A 19,821-nucleotide genomic window follows, 5' to 3' on the forward strand; every position below is an offset into this window, starting at 1 on the left:
TCTGTAGACAGATACATAGATCATGGCTCTCTTTTTCCTCTTAAAAGATATGGAAACTTTCTTCATGTGCAAGTTTGTTAGGAGAAACAGGAGCATGCTGGTAGTCTCAAAATGATGAGGACCTTTGTAATACCATTTCTCCACAGGCCATCTGATACATTTGGAACTGAAGAAAACAGGAACTTCAGGCTTATTCACTAGAGTGAGGAATTTGGAATATGACATTTATAGGAAACATGATTGGAAAGGGGTTTATTACAAGAGATCTTCCTTATCAAATGATTCTATGATTTAAATTATAGAGGGATGCCTAGGTTTCAATCCCTGGGTCGGGAAGATGCCCTGGAGGAGGAAATGGCAACCCACTTCAGTATTCTTGTCTGAAAAATTCCACGGACAGAATTGCCTGGCCGACTACCATTTACAGGATCGCCAAGAGTCAGACACAGCTGAATGATTAAATATGCAGGCATGTTTGCTCATTAGGTACAAGTACCAAAATAAAGACAAATTCACCCTCTGCCCTTTTAACTAAACCAGGAAAAATGATCTAACCTCATTTTCCTGCTGGAGCCAAAATGTGGTAGAAGAAACAGTTAAAAAAAAAAGGGAAACTTGAGACACAGATGCATCCTTGCATCTGGAACACAGATGGAACACAGAGAAAAGACTCCACAGAGTCGGTAGCAGAAGGGATCCTGATGTTTTCCTCTCAATCCCAGTAGAGGAAACACTGGCTGCAGTAACTAAATTTAAAATGCTAGGTAAGGTCTGGAGATGAATGCTAAACATACTCATGTGCCAGGACAGCGATTATGTAGCATACATTTGGTAAATATGACTCTCTTCTTCTCATATTTACCTCTTGTCTTTTCCGGTTCATTTCCAGCATTTGCATCTTATGTAAATATTGTCTTTTCCCAGAAGGATACATTAGAGTCTGCATCTTCTTTTCCAGTTCCTGCTATGAAAGATGACACACTTGTTAGGATGGGGGGTAATTGGTTACTCTGCAATCCCAAACTTGAAATCCATTTTGGAACAGTGAGATCTTGTTTATCAGTTATAATCCATAGAGATCTCTTGAGACATCAAAGGTGGGCCATTGCAGCTTCCAGACCAGTCCTTAGTGAAGCTGTCAGTGAATGAAGGGGCAATTTGCTGTGTGTATCATCTTGTTTTTAAGGTTCCTGTAGAGTTATGCAAACGTTGAATGGAAATATCTTTCTATATCTCATTTTGACAAGATGTTACTTTCTGTGTCAACAGGTGCTTTAACTATCTTTCCAGAAATGTGTTCTGGTTTGGTGAGACCGGGTTCTCTCTCTCTGCTGCTTCTGCCATTGAATAATTGTCTGACTATGACATTAAAGAGATGCTAACCTATTTATGTAGGGTGTACCCCCATAGTCCAATACTGTCTGCTGTAGTTTAGGAAGGATTGAAAATTGATTATTTAGGACTTGAGTGATCTTCCCTGGTGTATCAAAAACTCCAGGAGGACGATGTGGACAGTTATTAAGGGCAGTCACGGGGTGGCCAGGAAGGGGAAGACATGGCAGCCAAATGTGTTGAGTGATCCCTGTTATGTTGCCCTGTGGACAGTGTCTGTGTTGGCAGCTGTAAGCCTTGGGGAGGGGCCCATCTCTGCAGCTGTTTTGTCATCAGCATCACAACCATGGCCTTGAGGATCTAAGAGTAGCTGGACATCTTTTATCCAATAGTCAGCCACACAGCAGCACCTAGGTGACTGAAATAAATCAGGAGAGAAAAGTGTTCACAAATTTTAATGCTTTAAGTATCACCAATTTCCCAATAAAATTCCCCTCTCTCATCAACATCTCCCTGTTTTTCCCAGGTAGCAGAGAAGGGCTTAGAGTTCATCTGAGAGGCAAGAATAATCTCCAGTTGGAGGCAGGCCCAGGAGAGAATGGATAGCTTTACAAAGTTCTAAGTCTGCATTACTTAATAGTTTGCTCTGCCTTTGAAGTCTTCTGTGCAGGGAGGACAGGAAAAGGATGGCCCCTCAGCTTCCTCCCTCTCCAGGGTTTGCTCACCTTTGCTTTGCGAGTCCTCCTGGCTTCTTGCTGGTTCAGGAGCCTTTCAGAAGTAATTACTTGTGGCAGGTCAATGGGTTCAAGTTTCTAAAAGTCCAACATTTAGAGCAATCAGCATTCCTCATGGCATGAGATGATGAAACGTAAAAGCCAGAACTTAAGCTATCTTAACACTCTGCACATATTCCTGAGAGCGCACAGGGACGGTGAGTTCAACAGGATTACAGTCCCACCTGTGTGAAAGGCTTTTTGACCTACCTGGATTCATCAGCGTTCTCTTGCACTGTTGCCAGTGGCTCAGAGATCTAAATACTGGTCAGAGAGTTAAAGGACTAAGAACCGTTTTCTGTCTGCACTGAGGGACCACGTCCACAGTTATCAAACAACAAGGGTCTTGAACTATTAGAGATGAAGGAGGCCCCAGAAGTTCCTTTACTTTATTCATTCCTTAACCACCCAGCTAAACCATTCCAGTCCTAGGGAAGTGGCCTACTTTTAAGATCCCCAGAGAAGCTCAGCCTTCTCAGTAATAGTCCCGGGTGCTTATGAGGCACATGAAAAGTGAAAGTGCAATATGCTAACAAATCTTAGACATGGATTTTTCCAACAGGGGCTTGGCTTTACAGGGAGATGATGCTGGAGTCTCAAGAGGTCACTGAGAATAGACAGCAACTGATGATCTGTGATCTGCCTCCAGCTCTACTTGTCTCAGATAACTTAATGCCCCAGGAGCTGGAGCGCTAGGAAGTAGCTAAGTAGGCTTGGGAAACAAAGGTTAATCTCCTCACATTCAGATGCAGTCAGCAATCTGGATGATTACAGAATATATTGGTTCACTCTGGGAGTGTTTATTGAATCACTGCTACATGCCAGACAGAGGCTGCAGTGGTCAACAAAAACGGACATGATCCCTCATGGTGCTTGCAATCTATGGGAAAATAAATACACTATTGCTTGTGTGATCAGTGTTTTGCAGATAAATGCAGGATAGGTCTATGACAACATATAACTGGAGGACTCCACCTTGGAAATGAGGGGTGTTATGAGTTAAATTATGTTCCCTCCCCCAAATTCATATGTCCTAACCCCCCGAGTACCTCAGAGTATGGTCTTATTGGGAAATAGGATCCTTGTAGATTTAGGGAAGATGAGGTCATCCCAGAATATGAACCCTCAATCCAGTATGTCTGGTGTTTCCATAAAATGGGCAAATTTGGACCACATGCACACAGGGAGACCACCATGTGAAGATAAAGCAGCAATTGGGGTGCTTCTGTAACACCCCCAGGAATGCCAAAGATTGTCAGCAAACCACCAGAAGCTGAGAGAGAGGCACAGACTCTTCCACATAACCCTCAGAAGGAACCAACCCTGACGACACCTTGATTTTGAACTTGTAGCTTCTAGAGCTGTGAGACAGTGCATCTCTATTATTTTAAGCCACACAGTTGTTATACTCTGTTATTACAGCACTAGAAAACTAACTCAAGGGAGAGAAGGGTCAGGATGCAGTCCAAGCAAGGTTCCCAAGGAAGTAAGTTTAAAGCAGACATTGCGAGGTTGGGAGTTCTCACGGGACGGGCTTCCCAGGTAGTGAAGTCAAGTTGCTCAGTCGTGTCTGACTCTTTGCGACCCCATGGACTGTAGCCTACCAGGCTCCTCTGTCCATGGGATTTTCCAGGCAATAGTACTGAAGTGGATTGCCATTTCCTTCTCCATGGGATCTTCCCAAACCAGGGATTGAACCTGGTCTCCCGCATTGTAGACAGATGCTTTACCGTCTGAGCCACCAGGGAGGTCCTAGTGGTAAAGAACCCACCTGCCATTGCAGGAAACATAAGAGAATGGGGTTTGATCCCTGGGTTGGGAAGATCCCCTGGAGGAGGGCACGACAACCCACTCCAATATTCTTGTCTGGGAGAATCCCATGGACAGAGGAGCCTGGCAGGCCTACAGTCCATGGGATCACAAAGTCAGACACAACTGAAGTGACTTAGCATGCATGAGGTGTCCCAAGCAGAGGGAACCACGTGAGCAATAGCCCAGAGGCAGGAGAGAGTGTGATCTCCTGAAGGAACCACAAGAAGTCAGTCGGCTGCTGTTGAGAGTGAGAGCAAGAGTGGCTCAAATGGGGCTGGAGAGGTCACAGGGACCAGGTCACGCAGGGCCTGATGGGGCATCACAAGCACACTGTCTGCTTAAGAGCGGCAGGCAGCTATTGACACATGGTAAGCCAAGTAGGGACATGGCAACACTAGTTTTTAAGAAACGATCACTCTAGTGCAGTGTGGGACTAGACTGAAGGAGAGCAATTACAGATGTGGCTGAGCACTTAGGAGGACAAAGATGATGGGCTGGGGGCTCATGTGGGGAGATTGATGGGCTCTACAAATATTTAAAATGGACCAAGCAAGACTCGTGATGGTTACTGAAGGAGAGTGACGTGTCCACAGAAATCAATACAAGGGATGGGTAGTGCAGTCATTCTCTGAGATGGGGAATCCTGGAAGAGGGCCACGTTTGGGTGGCATACAGAGGGGGAGGTTTGTGGTGGAGATGCATGTGTAGGAACCATCCCTGGGTAGAGAAGCATCCCTGAGTAGCCAGCCCTTGGCTCTGCTCTTCTCACTCTGTTCATTTGAGACTGTAAGATGAGTGGGGTCCAGAGTGAGAAGAGCAGAATCAAGGATTGCAGACTTCAAGTGCTCCAGCACTGAGAGGCTGATGAATGGGGATGGACTGGCCAAGGAGTCTGAGAAGTGACAGCTGAGAAGTGGGAGGAAAGCCAGGACACCAGGCCACGGAAAACAGTGTGAGCAGGACACTGGCTAAGACACCATGCTTCTAACGCAGAGGGCTGGGGTTCAATCCCTCGTTAGGGAACTAGATCTAAAAGCTCTCAGGCTGCAACTAAGACCTGGTGTAGCCAGATAAATAAACAGAACAAAACAGTGTGAGCACCACTGCCACCTTCATCCAACTCTATAGGCGAATCCTCATATATTTGCGAAGGATTTTCCATTGTAATCTAATTGGTTCTGTTATCAAGGGTAGGCCTGAAAGATAGTTTGGTTTTCAAGGTGACCAGGGTGAAAAGAGAGGGACAGACCATGGAAAATGGCTGTTGCGCTCCCATAATGGAGAGCACGACTCTGGCCTGCACCACGGTCTACCACAGACCTTTCTGGTAGAGCAGCCCAAAGCTGACCTGACCAGGAAGGGAAAGGGAGCAAAGGGTGTGGAGACAGGGAGGAGAGACAAAGAGGGAAGAACTCAAGATCTCACATGCCAAAAAAAAAAAAATGTTCCAGGCCATTTACATTTGTGGAAGGAAGTAGTTCTCTGTCTCATTCTCACTTCAGTGAAGAAGTGGATTTTTAAAAAAATATTAGCTTAGCAAGGAGATAATGAGAGGTAATCAGTATTAATTAGAAAGAGGTTTGTTTATTGTCTTGGCTCTCAACTGTGCAGAACATCAAGATGCAGGGTAAATGAGACCTGCTGTCAATCAAGTCAGAGCCCTGAAGGACAGGATGGAGAAGAAAAGGAAGGGGGAGGGACGCTAAGGGAGGGGATACTGAAGCACCTAGGGGAGGAAGACTCAGCAATGACTGAGGGGGGATTCTGGGGTTGGGATGGGCACAAAGAAAGTGTGCCATCCCTGGACTTGGTTCAAGATTGGATTCTTTCTGGTGATTAGGCCCCTATGTCTGCAGCCACTGCTGTCCATCATGCCACGCTCACAGTGTCATTCAATCCTCATGGGAACCCTGTGGAAAATTACAGTTACTCCCTATTTCACAGAGGTCAATGACTTGTGCAATTTTGCAGAGTTAGAAAGTGGTGATTCTGGGATTCACACTCAGGTCTGTTCACTGCTAAATCCTATGTTACTTTCTTCAGACTTGCTTCCAAACCTAGTTTATCAGAATCTCCTGGAATCAAAGTAAAATTCCTAGGCTATTCACTGGGAATTGAGATTCAGTCAGTCTGGGATATGTCCTGGCAGGAAGGGACACACACACACTCACACTCACACTCACACTCACTCACTCTCTCTCTCTCTCTCTCTCTCTCCCCAAATTGTGCTCTTAAAGAAACAGTTTATTATCTTGAGGGTGCTCACAGATACTCAGATGCCTAGAAATAGAATCTTCCTTGTCCTAGGTCACTGATGCCATAGTAGAGAACTGACAGGTCTCCCTGAGGATGTAAAGTATTTGTAACTCTTTATATACGTATGTTGGCACCCCACTCCAGTACTCTTGCCTGGAAAATCCCATGGACGCAGGAGCCTGGTGGGCTGCAGTCCATGGCGTTGCTAGGACATGACTGAGCGACTTCACTTTCACGTTTCACTTTCATGCCCTGGAGAAGGAAATGGCAACCCACTCCAGTGTTCTTGCCTGGAGAATCCCAGGGACAGGGGAGCCTGGTGGGCTGCCGTCTATGGGGTCACACAGAGTCAGACACAACTGAAGCAACTTAGCAGCAGCAGCAGGATATACGTATGTATACATATGCATATACAAGTTTTCTCTGGGCATATAACCAGAGCATGGTTTTCTCTGATACCTGGAGAAAACAATAATTCAAAAAGATACATGCAATTGAGTATTAATTGCAGCACGATTTACAAGAACTAGGACAGAGAAGCAACCTAAATGTCCATCAACAGAGGAATGGATAAAGAAGATATGATACATATATACAATGAAATATACAATTATATACATATATGTAAAACACATATACATATATTGATGCAGATGTGTATATATGTATTTTATATATTTGCATATATAATATTTTTATATATTGATACAAATATGTATGTATTTTACATATTTATATATATTATATATTTTATATATTATTTACATATATATATTTAATTAATAGAATTTATGTTTTAGAGAGAGATAGGTTCATAGCAAAATTGAGCAGCAAGTACAGAGTTCCCGTACTCTTGTCTCCACACACATGCAGCCTTAGTGCTGCCAACATCTCTCACCAGCATGCTACATCAGTGAGCCTATATGGGCACATCATCATCACTCAGAGTCCGTGATTTACTTTAGGGCTTACTCTTGATGTACATCCTCTGGGTCTGGATAAATGTATCATGACATGTATCCATTATAGCATCATAGAGAGAGTAATTTCACTATCCCCCCAAAACCCTCTGTGCTCTGCCCATTCATTCCTTTCTCCCCGCAACCCCCTGGCAACCACAAATATTTTTATTGTCTGCACAGTTTTACATTTAGTTGGAATCGTATACTCTGTAGACTTTTTCTGATTTCAGCCTCATTTTCTTTGGATCCACAGTTGTGATAATGGTTAAGTAGTAGTTATATATATTTTTTTAGTTTCCAATTTTTTTTAATTGTTTTTTATTGAAGAATAATTGCTTTACAGAATTTTGTTTTCTGTCAAACCTAAACATGAATCAGCCATGGGGATATATGTATACACACATATATATACACACACACACACACACACATACATATCCCCTCCCTTTTGAACCTCCTTCCCATCTCCCTCCCCATCCCAATCAAAAAGTCTACAAACAATAAATGCTAGAGAGTGTGGAGAAAAGGGAACGCTCTTGCATTGGTGGACGTGTAAATTGATACAGCTGCTGTGGAAGATGGCATGGAGATTCCTTAAAGAACTAGGAATAAAACCACCTAGGAATATGAAAAAAACTAGGAATATGACCCAGCAATCCCACTCCTAGGCATATATCCTGAGGAAACCAAAATTGAAAAAGACACATGTATCCCATTGTTCACTGCAGCACTGTTTACAATAGCTAGAACATGGAAACAACCTAGATGTCCACTGACAGATGAATGGAAAAGAAGTTGTGGTACATATACGCAATGGAATATTACTCAGCTATAAAAAGGAATGTATTCAAGTCAGTTCTAATGAGGTGGATGAACCTAGAACCTATCAGAGTGAAATGAGTCAGAATGGTAGATACCATATTCTAATGCCCTGTATATGGAATCTAGAAAAATGGTACTGAAGAATTTATTTTCAGGGCAGCAGTGGAGAAACAGACATAGAGAATAGACTTATGGACATGGGGAGAGGGGAGGAGAGGGTGAGATGTATGGAAAGAGTAACATGGAAACTTACGTAACCATATGTAAAATAGATAGCCAAAGGGAATTTGCTGTATGGTTCAGGAAACTCAAACCGGGGCTCTGTAGTAGTAGTAATCTTTAAGTACTCCTCCTAGGCAATTACTTTGTGGCCTTGAAAAGAACCTAAAGAATGCCATTTCTCCACAAAGGGCACTAGATGGCAGCAGCTAACATTGCAAATAGGATCCCTCAGTTAAATCATTTGCTCTTAGCCTGAGAAGCACTGCAGAAAAAAAAGTGTTGGAAAGCTAGCTTCTCCCAACAAACTGGTCAAATGAAATTGCCTAAGAATTCCGGGTTCATATCAATGTTCTTTTTCCCTGCCTGGGAAGCAAGATGCCTCACTTTATTATCTTCAGAGAAAATACAATGGAAGGAATTACTGATGAATTGGTAGAATGATGCCTTTTTAAAATTCATGATATAAAAAATGATATGTCTAAAGATTGCTGGATTATTCAGCTTCTCAAATAAAACAAATGGTCAGGATAATAAGTGGTGGAGTGTCAGCTAGGAGATTCAGGAAAGGAGATTACATCAAGCATAAGTCACAGAGCTTGCTGACAAGTTCCAACCTGAGATGGTTGCTTCTGTTTACTAGCAGGAAGATAAAGGTGGCAGGATCAACTGGAAGAAACTATAAAGTGTGTTTGGTATCATGACTTAAGAATGTGTTCTTTAAGTTTCTAGGAGGAAGGTAAAGTTGTCCAAAGGAGCAAGAAATCATCAGGGCAAGGCGGAATTTCTGGTCAAGGCTTTGCAATGAGTTCACATTTCAGTAACATTCTTTGATTCAAATATCTGGCAATGAAAAATAAAACATAAACCAAAAAGATGTGGTCAGGCTTTAATACAAGATAAATACCTCTCTAGATCAGAAAGCAGAACGGAAGACTTGGGGGAAGCTGATTCATAAGCCATTTAGGGCTCCTGTTGGCTGTAAGTTATTTCCATAGGCTAAAGAGACCTAAAAAATGCTTCATATAAGAAGGAAACATAAAGCCAGGCTCATGGTTTAAACTCAGGGACTGAGCTGTACTCACCTCTTTACCCAGTCAAAGGGCTGTATCAAAGTGTAAGCCAGATTTGTTTTACAGGTGTTATCAAAAAGTTGAATATAAAGAAGCTAAGACTTTTTTATAACAATCAATTCAAAAGCTTAGAAAAATGGATAGTTTTCTGGGAAATATAAATTTAAAAAGTTAAATCAGGAAGAACTAAGATAACAAATCAACTAAGAACCATTCTTTTACTAATTAAATTACTAGGAAAGCTGCTCACTTTCCACCAAAGTCCAGGTGACCAAAGATGGTTTCACAGGCCTGTTTTCTGGTTTTATTGGAGCATAGCTGCTGTGTGATGAAAACAGTGAATCAGTTTTGCCTGCATATGTGTTTAGTCGCTCAGTCATGTCTGACTCTTTGCCATCCCGTGGACTGTAGCCCGCCAGGCTCCTCTGTCCATGAGATTTCCCAGGCAAGAATACTGGGGTGGGTTGCCATTTCCTCTGCCAGGGGATCTTCTCATCCCAGGGACTGAACCCATGTCTCCTGCATTGGCAGGCAAATTCTTCACCACTAAGCTACCACGGAAGCCTGAATCAGCTATATGTGTATATATATATCCCCATACTCTTAGCCTTCCACACCCACCTCCCACTCTACCTCCAAGTCTTCACAGAGCATCAGGCTGAGCTCCATGCGCTATATACAACATTAGCTATCTATTTTACGCCTGCTGCTGCTAAGCTGCTAAGTCGCCTCAGTCATGTCCGACTCTGTGCGACCCCATAGACGGCAGCCCACCAGGCTCCCCCGTCCCTGGGATTCTCCAGGCAAGAACACTGGAGTGGGTTGCCATTTCCTTCTCCAATGCATGAAAGTGAAAAGTGAAAGGGAAGCTGCTCAGCCGAGCTGACTCTTAGTGACCCCATGGACTGCAGCCCACCAGGCTCCTCTGCCCATGGGATTTTCCAGGCAAGAGTACTGGAGTGGGTTGCCATTGTCTTCTCCTCTATTTTACACCAGGCCCATTTTATTAAATTTATAAGGAATAGATAAGAACTATGTTAAATCAAATGTTTTAGAGAACAGAAAAGAGGGAACGATAATCAATTCATTTTATAAAACTAGTATCAGTTCAGTTCAGTGGCTCAGTCATGTCCGAGTCTGCAACCCCATGAATCGCAGCACGCCAGGCCTCCCTGTCCATCACCAACTCCCGGAGTTCACTCAGACTCACTTCCATCAAGTCAGTGATGCCATCCAGCCATCTCATCCTCTGTATAAAACTAGTATAACCTTGAGGGAAAAAAGATGGAAAAATATATAAAGAAATTAAAGAACAACTCCACTTATGAAAAAATATATATAAAAACCCTGTGAGTGACTGAGTAAAGTCGCTCAGTCATCTCCGACTCTTTGCGGCCCCATGGACTGTAGCAGTCTACCATGCTCCTCTGTCCATGGGATTTTCCAGGCAAGAGTACTGGAGTGGGTTGCCATTTCCTTCTCCAGAGGATCTTCCCTACCCAGGGACTGAACCCAGGTCTTCCGCATTGTAGGCAGACGTTTTACCGTCTGAGCCACCAGGGAAGTCCTAAGCATATAAAATTCAGCAGTGTATTTCTGTGTGTACATATATATCTCATGACCAAGTAGGGTTTATATCAGGAATACAAACATGATTCACATCATAAAATCTATTAGTGTAATATATTAGATCAACTGGTTAAAAAGAAAATCATAGGATCATTTTAATAGGTTATTTAATAATTATTTAATAAAAAAACATCAGTAAAATTTAACACTCAGCCCTGGGAAAAACTCGTAGCATACTAGGAATAAGATAAATGAGAGAACTGTTGGTAATTTAGTGAAAAGCATTGTGCCAGATAGCTTCTATTTATTTCTCTAGATCCTCTTATCCCATTACTCTGTTCTCTGCCTGTAAGAGAGTAAGCGGTTTCTCCTGCCTTCTGGCTTCCAATTGGGTCAACTACTAAAGAACCCTGGTAGGAGATCTGAGAGAAGGAGGAGAATGGAGTCAGGATATTTCTTCCTCTGTCTCCCTCCGTGCAAAGTCATATTGGGTTGGCCATATCCCACCCTCCTCTCAAAGCAGCTTCCTCTACCTCACTCTCCCTTTCTAGGTTCTAGAAGTCCTTTGTGCTAAATATAGCCACTTCTCAGCTGCCACTAGTGGCTATTGCAATACCCTCTCTGGTTCCCCTTCAGTTCAGTTCAGTCGCTCAGTCGTGTCCGACTCTTTGAGACCCCATGGACCTCCCTGTCCATCACCAACTCCCGGAGTTTACCCAAACTCATGTCCATTGAGTCAGTGATGCCATCCAACCATCTCATCCTCTGTCGTCCCCTTCTCCTCCTGCCTTCAATCTTTCCCAGCAACGGGGTCTTTTCTAATGAGTCAGCTCTTTGCATCAAGTGGCCAAAGTATTGGAGTTTCAGCTTCAACATCAGTCCTTCCAATGAACACTCAGGACTGATCTCCTTTAGGATGGACTGGTTGAATCTCCTTGCAGTCCAAGGGACTCTCAGGAGTCTTCTCCAACACCACTTATCCAGGCTGTTTTTTTGAGTGCTCAGTCATGTCCAGCTCTTTGCAACCCCATGGACTGTGGCCTGACAGGCTCCTCTGTCAACGGGACTTTTCAGGCAAGAATACTAGAGTGGGTTGCCATTTCTTCCTCCAGGGGATCTTCTTGACCCCGGAATCAAACCCGCTTCTTATGAATCTTCCGCATTGCAAGTGGATTCTTTACTGCTGAGCCAATGGGGAAGCCCTATTACTTGTAAAGAAAACTTCCCTGACTTATCCTAATTTGAACGTGCTATCTTTACCCTTTGGGAACTCTGACAAGCACCTATCAAAATTCTACTGCAAATGTATTTAGTTTTAGAACCAGTCTCGTTAATGACATGGATAAGGCAAGGTATGTCCATTATTACTACTTGTGTTCAGCATTGCAAGGAAAGTTTTATTCATTGCAAAAGTCAAGAAAATCTGTATGAGGCACAATTGGGGAGACTTGTTTATAAAATATATTGTCTATGTAGAAAGTCAGGAAGAATCTATAGACAATTAGAATTACCAAGGTATTTCCATCAAGTTGTGGAACTCAAAATTCAATATATAAAAATCATTAGCTTTCTTATTCACCAATAATAATCTTTTAGAAAATTAAATGGGAAAAATACCTCATTCATAGTAGGATAGAAAAACTAAATGGGATGTTTTGATGGCCAGTTGTAGTTGTATGTGTCAGCTTGGTTAGGTTACAGTGTACAGTTATTCAAACACTAATCTAGGAGCTCCTGTGAAATTCTTTTGTAGATTCAATTAAGTAAAAAAGATTAAGGGGCTTCCCTGGTAGCTCAGTTAAAAAACTGCCTGCCGTGCAGGAGACCAGTGTTCAATCCCTGGGTCAGGAAGATCCCCTGGAGAAGGAAATGGCAACCCACTCCAGTATTCTAGCCTGGAGAACCCCATGGACAGAGGAGACTGGTGGGTTACAGTCCATGGGGTCACAAGAGTTGGACATAACTTAGTGACTGAACTACCACACAACCTTGGAAGATTATTTTAGATAATCTGGGTGGGCCTGATTCAATCAATTGGAAGGCCTTAAGAGCAAAGCTGAGGTCTTCCTGAAGAAGAGGAAATTCTACTTGTGGATAGCAGCTTCAGCTGATGCCCTACAGTTCCTGTCTACCCTTTCTGATAGCCTGTCCTGTGATTTAACCTTGCCTTGTCAATCATCCTCCAAATCATGTAACCGTCATGTAACTTGTAATAAGTCTTTTGATATATGTCTCCTTTTATAGGTTCTGTTTCTCTGGTTGAACCCTGATACAGACGTAGAGAAACAAACCTAAAAATAGATCACACAAGGCCCCTGTAGAGAAATGAGACATTATTGAAAGACCTAAAAGAAAATTTGAGTGAATTATTTATACCAAGTTCATGGTTTAAAAAACTCAATATTGTAAATGTGGTTAATTTCCCTCAGATTAATCCATGAATGCATTCCAATCAAAATGCTGAAAAGGTTTTTTGTGGAACTTGACATGAAGAACCAAACTTTACATGGAAGAGCAAAGGACTATAAATAGCAAAGACAATTCTGAAGAAGAAAAAGGCAAAGGAACTTGCCATACTAGACATTAAGACTTAGCTTAAAGGTATATAGACAGAGAAGAATTCCTGTGGATACATAAATAGGCCAGTACAACAGAAGAGAGAACTCAGAAACAGACTCACTGAGCTGTGGATGTCAGATACAGGAGAGAAGTAAAGTTTCAAATCAGTGGTCACAAAGGATGATTCCATAAACAGTTCTGGGACAAGAGACTAATCAAATGGAAAAAATGTAAGATCCGATTCCAGCTTCAGACCTGAATTTAATGGCTTAATTAATTTAATCCATCTTAAATAGATGGATTAGGACCCACATATGAAAAGTTAAAGATTCTAAATTTTAGAAATAAAAATATCTTTATGAACTTGGGGAATTTAAAAATTTCTTTGACAAAATATGAGAGAGAAAACAGATAAAGATTGAGAAGTTTGACAATATCAAACTCTTTGTGTACACACAAACACACACACGCACACAAAATGAAAAGACAAACCATAGAAGATACTTGCAACACATATAAGTAACAAAGGACCAGATCTAAAGCATACAGAGAACTCTCACCTGTCAAAGAGATTATAGAAAATGGCCAAAGGATTAGAAATGTTGAGAGAGAATAAGTTTGTGACAAATTGTCTAAGACCTCAAACGGTGTAATGAATTATCCAGGTTTATGCTCATCTTTCTCTCCTCTCCATTCATTCTTTGAACATTGATTAATGCATACTTATAAATCACCATTTATATGCTAGCTACTCCTCCAGGCACTTAGATATGTAGTGAAGACAACAGACAAAAACCCCTGCCTCTGTGAAGATTATACTCTAGCACTGGGGTGGAATATGAGGGGTTGCGAGGTGGTGGAAAAAACACACAATGAACCTAATATGTAAGCAAATTGCTTAGTGTGTTAGATGGAAATAAGTGCTCCGGAGAAAAAACAGTGAAGAGTCAAGGGAATCAGGAGTATCAAGAGTAAGAGTTGCAGTTGTCAATAGGTTGTCATGTAAGCCTTAAAGGAAAAGTGAGATTTAAGCAAATCTTTGAGAAGCTGCCTGCAATGCAGGAGATCTAGGTTCAATCCCTGAGTCAGGAAGATCTCCTGGAGAAGGGAATGGCAACCACTCCAGTATTCTTGCCTGGAGAATTCTATGGACAGAGGAGCCTGGCTGGCCACAGTCCATGAGTTAAAAAGAGTTGGCCATGACTGAGCGACTTTATTGGACATGAAGGAATCATCCAAGGAGATCATTTGAGGAAACTCTATATGGGATAGGGGTGGAGGACCATCACCACCTTAGGCTGGACCTGAGATGGTTGGATGAGAAAGTGAATCTCTCAGAAAGGTTATTGATGATCACCTCTTCAATATGGGGCAGATACATTTGAGTCAGGGCTCCCTGGCAGAGCTTCTCAGATCTCAGCATCTCCGAGCTGGAGAACCTTAGTTCAAGACCTGCTCTTTTCTTGAGGAGTTATTAGATATTTAGGAAGTGGAGTGTGCCAAATATGAAACTCAAATTATTTAGGTTGCAATTATATTTGGTTTAATAATTAAAAATACTTGTATAATTTTCTTTGGCAGGGATTAGGCTATTAATTAGCATGTCATGGGAACCTAGCATTTATTATTCTCTCAAAAATCCATTTGTGGTGGAAAATGTGCTGAGCCTCATTTGTGAAGATAATTATAGATGATATCTTTGGGAGTGTCTGCCAAGTTCCCAGTGATTTCCCTCTTCTCTGGGAGCTGCCTCTATAATCTACACGGAGTGGTAATTGGTGGGGGGGAGGGAGGCTCCCCTGCTCACACTTCTACTGTATGAGCATATTCTCTGGTCATAGCTCATTGGAACAGAGCTAGAATCACGAGCAAAGCTGAGCCAATAATATTTTTAAAATCTCCCAGGAATTTGGACTTAGAGCCAAGAGGGCTAGACTAGTTTGTCTGTTTGACTAGAATTATGAGATGCAAATTCAGTGTGGCCAAATTTCACCAAATAGTCTCGAGGACTAGAGAAAGTTGGCCTGCAAGGAGAGAGAAAGCAGATGCAGAGAGAGTGAGTTCTTCTGCCTTTCAGGTTCTAAGACATAGCTCTTCCCTGAAGTCTAGGTGCCTGCCAACTTTTGAGTTCATTAAAAAACTCCTATATCATTATAAATTATCACATTGGTTGCTTTGGCTAGTCCATTTGACTTCCAATACAGTGATGCTGCTGCTGCTGCTACTGCTGCTAAGTCACTTCAGCCGTGTCCGACTCTCTGTGACTCCGTAGATGGCAGCCCACCAGGCTCCCCTGTCCCTGGGATTCTCCAGGCAGGAACACTGGAGTGGGTTGCCATTTCCTCCTCCAATGTATGAAAGTGAAAAGTGAAAGTGAAGTCGCTCAGTTGTGTCCGACTCTTAGCGACCCCATGGACTGTAGCCTATCAGGCTCCTCCGTCCATGGGATTTTCCAGGCAAGAGTACTGGAGTGGGTTGCCACTGCCTTCTCCACAGTGATGCTACAGATATGAAATAGTAGGGAGATCACTTTGATTTTTTTTTTCCCCAGTAGGGATGTGCTGTGTGTGCTAATTCCAGTTGTATCTGACTCTTTGCAACCCCATGAACTGTAGACTGTCCCTGGGGCTCTCCAGAGAAGAATACTGGAGTGGGTTGCCATTTCCATCTCCAGGGCATCTTCCCAGCCTAGGGGCCGAACCCGCATCTCTTAACATCTCCTGCATTCATAGGCAGGTTCTTCACCACTAATGCCACCTGGAAAGTCTCACCAGGATAATGGGTTTCATTCATTCATCTGTCCATTAATTCATTTATTCATAAACTTTCAAGGGATACATACTGTGTTAGTGACTTAAGATATAAGACTGAATGTAGTTTGTATGCTCAAATAATTTGTTTTGATTCTTCATTGTTAAGGTGGTTGGTTGGGATATAGGGATGCAGTCTTTGACTCTGAAATACCAAATTTCTCTTTTTGAGTTTGACTGACTTGAGAAAGTCAAAGCCTGACTTTCGCTTATTTACGGTCGATAGATATAAAAAAGGACTCTGTGAACTACAAACTCCTACACAAATATTTTTCACTGTTTATAGTAATAATCTTCTTTTTGAGTTATTCAGCTTAGAGGCTTCACAGGAACATATAAAATGAGCTTCTTTGAAAGGAGGCATTTGATTTATAATGATTTAGAAACAAAATATAAGTTTTAAAATTGCCACTTTAGGTAGAGATAAGCCCAAAATGTTAAAAATTATATATTAACTTGATAGAATTGCACTTTATTTTACATTGACTAAACAATATTTTATGGTTTCTAATATTTTGGGAAAAGATCCTCCTTTTTTGGTAACCAAAAGATATAATCACTCAAATAATGATTGTGAACTTCTGGAGAAGACAGGTAAATAAAAACCAACTTAAATAGAAATATCCCCAACAAATGAGCTCAGATACCCCTAGGATTAGTCCAGAGACCTGACTGAGTTGTGTAGCAGGTGGGGTTTGATTCCAATTCCATTTTTCAAATATCAGTGATAGATCCTGCTCACAAGAGAGCTCCAAACCCTCCTATTAGCTGATGCTCACTTCAGAAGACCCATTCAGATGGATCTCTTTCCCCTTCTAGGATGAACGTTCTTAAAATTTATAGGTCTCTACAGGGAATTCATTAAATATTTATTAAGGTGAATGCATTTAAAACTCCTGCTTTGCTGCCTTGAAATCTGGGTGTTAAAGTCACTTCAGTCTTGTCTGATTCTTTGTGACCCTATGGACTATAGCCCGCCAGCTTCCTCTGCCCATGGGATTCTCCAGGCAAGAATACTGGAGTGGGTTGCCATGCCCTCCTCCAGAGGATCTTTTGGACCCAGGGATCTAACCTATGTCTCTTACATCTCCTGCATTGGCAGGCAGGTTCTTTACCGCTAGTGCCACCTGCTGCTGCTGCTAAGTCACTTCAGTCGTGTCCGACTCTGGCGACCCCATAGATGGCAGCCCACCAGGCTCCCCTGTCCCTGGGATTCTCCAGGCAAGAACACTGGAGTGGGTTGCCATTTCCTTCTCCAATGCATGAAAGTGAAAAGTGAAAGTGAAGTCGCTCAGTCGTGTCCGACTCTTAGCAACCCCATGGACTGCAGCCTACCAGGCTCCTCCGTCCATGGGATTTTCCAGGCAAGAGTACTGGAGTGGGTTGCCATTGTCTTCTCCAGCTAGTGCCACGTAGGAAGCCTTAAATTCAGTGTTCTCAATTCCATTAACTAAATATTTCGAATGATGAAAGGTTAAGGATAGAAGGACTGTAGAGATCATCTATGCCAATGGTTAAGAGCACAGGCTTTGGAGGCCTGGTTGATATGTGGCCCCTACTGTTCTTGGGCAAGTTACTTAACTCTCTGAAGCACATGTATAAAACAAGGATAATCCTTCCTTTCTCATTGAGGGGTATGAAAATTAAATGAATGACAAAGATCATTGTTGCTTAGAGTGTAACAGACTTGTGTCGGTGGTAATTAGTTATAGTAGTTGTTACTGTTATATGTTACCATGATTGCCCTACAGTCATTCAATTAATCAGTGCAAGATTCAGATCCTTTGTGTCCCTTCATACCTATATCTTTGGTACTATACCTGCTTCCTTTGGTGGTGGTCTTAAAAGTGAAATCATTACAAAAGGAAATCCTAAAGAAATGTGGTTTGCATTGACAGCGTTCTCTTTAATAACACCGTCATTCTCATTAGCTTAGTCATTGTCAATATCCCTCTTATATGATTATAGTTAAAAAGGGATATTACCATTAAATCCAAGAAATTCCTTATGAAGCCTTTTAAATGCATCTTACTTGAAGTCTTCGGGGTGGATGCCTTTTAATAATACTTGTTTCTTGCTGTTCCAGTGGGAAGTCAAAATACATGGCCCTTGGCCCTTGAAGGGTTGGAGAGAAACAAAAACAAACCATTAAAAGCAATTTCCTATGACATTAAATTGATTATTAGTTATTAGACTTTGTTAACACCATTTTGTATCTGCAGTTCTGTATATCTAACCAATAGGTTGAATGTGAAGATGAAAGACATAAAGCAGGGGCCCCACATAATGGCAAATGATAAAATATTAGCCTAGACTCAGGATTTAATTTCTGCTTTCCTCATTTCCTCTCCGATTAATATTTAGAGGAATAATTGCACAATTAACAATGTATTGACTAGAAATGTTATTCAGACATAGAATTTGGCTTGGAAAATAGAAACTTATTGATTTGTTTTAATTTTATGAAATCCTTCCCAAATAAATAGAAATCAGAAAAAAACATAACTTTAAGAAGTGAAAATAAGTTCTCTTTTCAGGTATAATAGATTAATAGATGGATAGGTATTAGAGAGGTGATAAAGAAATGGAACTTGAGTGAGTAATAGGAATATGCAATGCTTATCATTGAATGTTTCCAATTAAATAATCCATTCCCCCACTGCAAGTAGGGAAATGAATTCCCACAAGTTGCCACTCTAACACAACGTATCAATATTCTTCTTGATGAAATAACCCAGGGCTACAGTGTTAAAGAACCAAAGAAGCTCATTAGGAAACAGAGAAGCTCAAGAGATCCATGTGGATTTCATTTCTCAGTTTGATTAGCCTGGGCTCTTGGGACCGCTACCATAACCAATGCTACGTGAATGACCTCCTTGTCCTTTCCTCACAACAATCTGGTTGCATTCTGACTTTGAGATTGTTGTGCCGACTGTCCCGTAGCCCCACGTTGCATTTTAAATGGAAAAATTCCTGGGTAATTATGTGTTTCTATCCTTAAAACATTTGAATGATCACCTGAAGAATATCTCTATGACCTTCCTTTCTTTCAAGAATTTCAGGATATCAAGCAAGACCCAAAACATGTTGGATTTAAAAATGTAAATATTTTCAGCAAAATATATTTCAGCAATGTGACTACACCTTATTTTTATGCCATGATTTGGGTAATATCACCCTATTATTTAATTTGCTTCTCCTGAAGTGGTACAGGCATGTGTTACTTTTACCTTTGATAAATGGGTGAAGAAAACTGATGAAACAACTTGCCTAAAGTCATACTATTTGGTATTTGGTGAAGCTGGGGTTAGAATGTGGGTCTCTTGAAGAAGGTGTTCAGAATGCTTACCATCCCATTGTTATTTATTTTTAATGTGATTTTGCAATTTCAAAAATAAGAACATTTCCCAGTTAGACTCTAGCACATTAGAATCAGCTTTTACCCTTTGGTTATCAAAATCTTAAAACTCTAGATGGAAGGTTTAGATAAAAAATGAATTATTCAGTGAGACTAAGAGGAATAGTCCTACTAACATGCTTAGAAAGTTGAACAACAACAACAAGAAAAGGCTATATAGAACCAGTCAAATGTTATCAGTTCTATAGAAAGTAGCCATGAAGATCATTCTAGATC

The 19,821-nt window shown here is 41.5% G+C and overlaps 1 protein-coding gene across 1 annotated transcript in view; it reads right to left on the minus strand.

The window, feature by feature from the left end:
• Positions 1 to 19,821, minus strand: part of CCDC198 (coiled-coil domain containing 198) — a 28,971-nt gene that overhangs the window by 7,684 nt on the left and 1,466 nt on the right. Inside the window, exons 2-4 of the mRNA XM_052647180.1 lie at positions 18,220 to 18,302; positions 2,058 to 2,144; positions 863 to 964 (exon numbers count right to left, since the gene is read on the minus strand). Coding sequence (XP_052503140.1) covers positions 863 to 964; positions 2,058 to 2,144; positions 18,220 to 18,302 — 272 coding nt within the window. The remainder of the gene's footprint in view (positions 1 to 862; positions 965 to 2,057; positions 2,145 to 18,219; positions 18,303 to 19,821) is intronic.

The sequence above is a fragment of the Budorcas taxicolor genome, chromosome 10 (genome assembly GCF_023091745.1).
Source record: "Budorcas taxicolor isolate Tak-1 chromosome 10, Takin1.1, whole genome shotgun sequence".
Lineage (NCBI taxonomy): Eukaryota > Metazoa > Chordata > Mammalia > Artiodactyla > Bovidae > Budorcas > Budorcas taxicolor.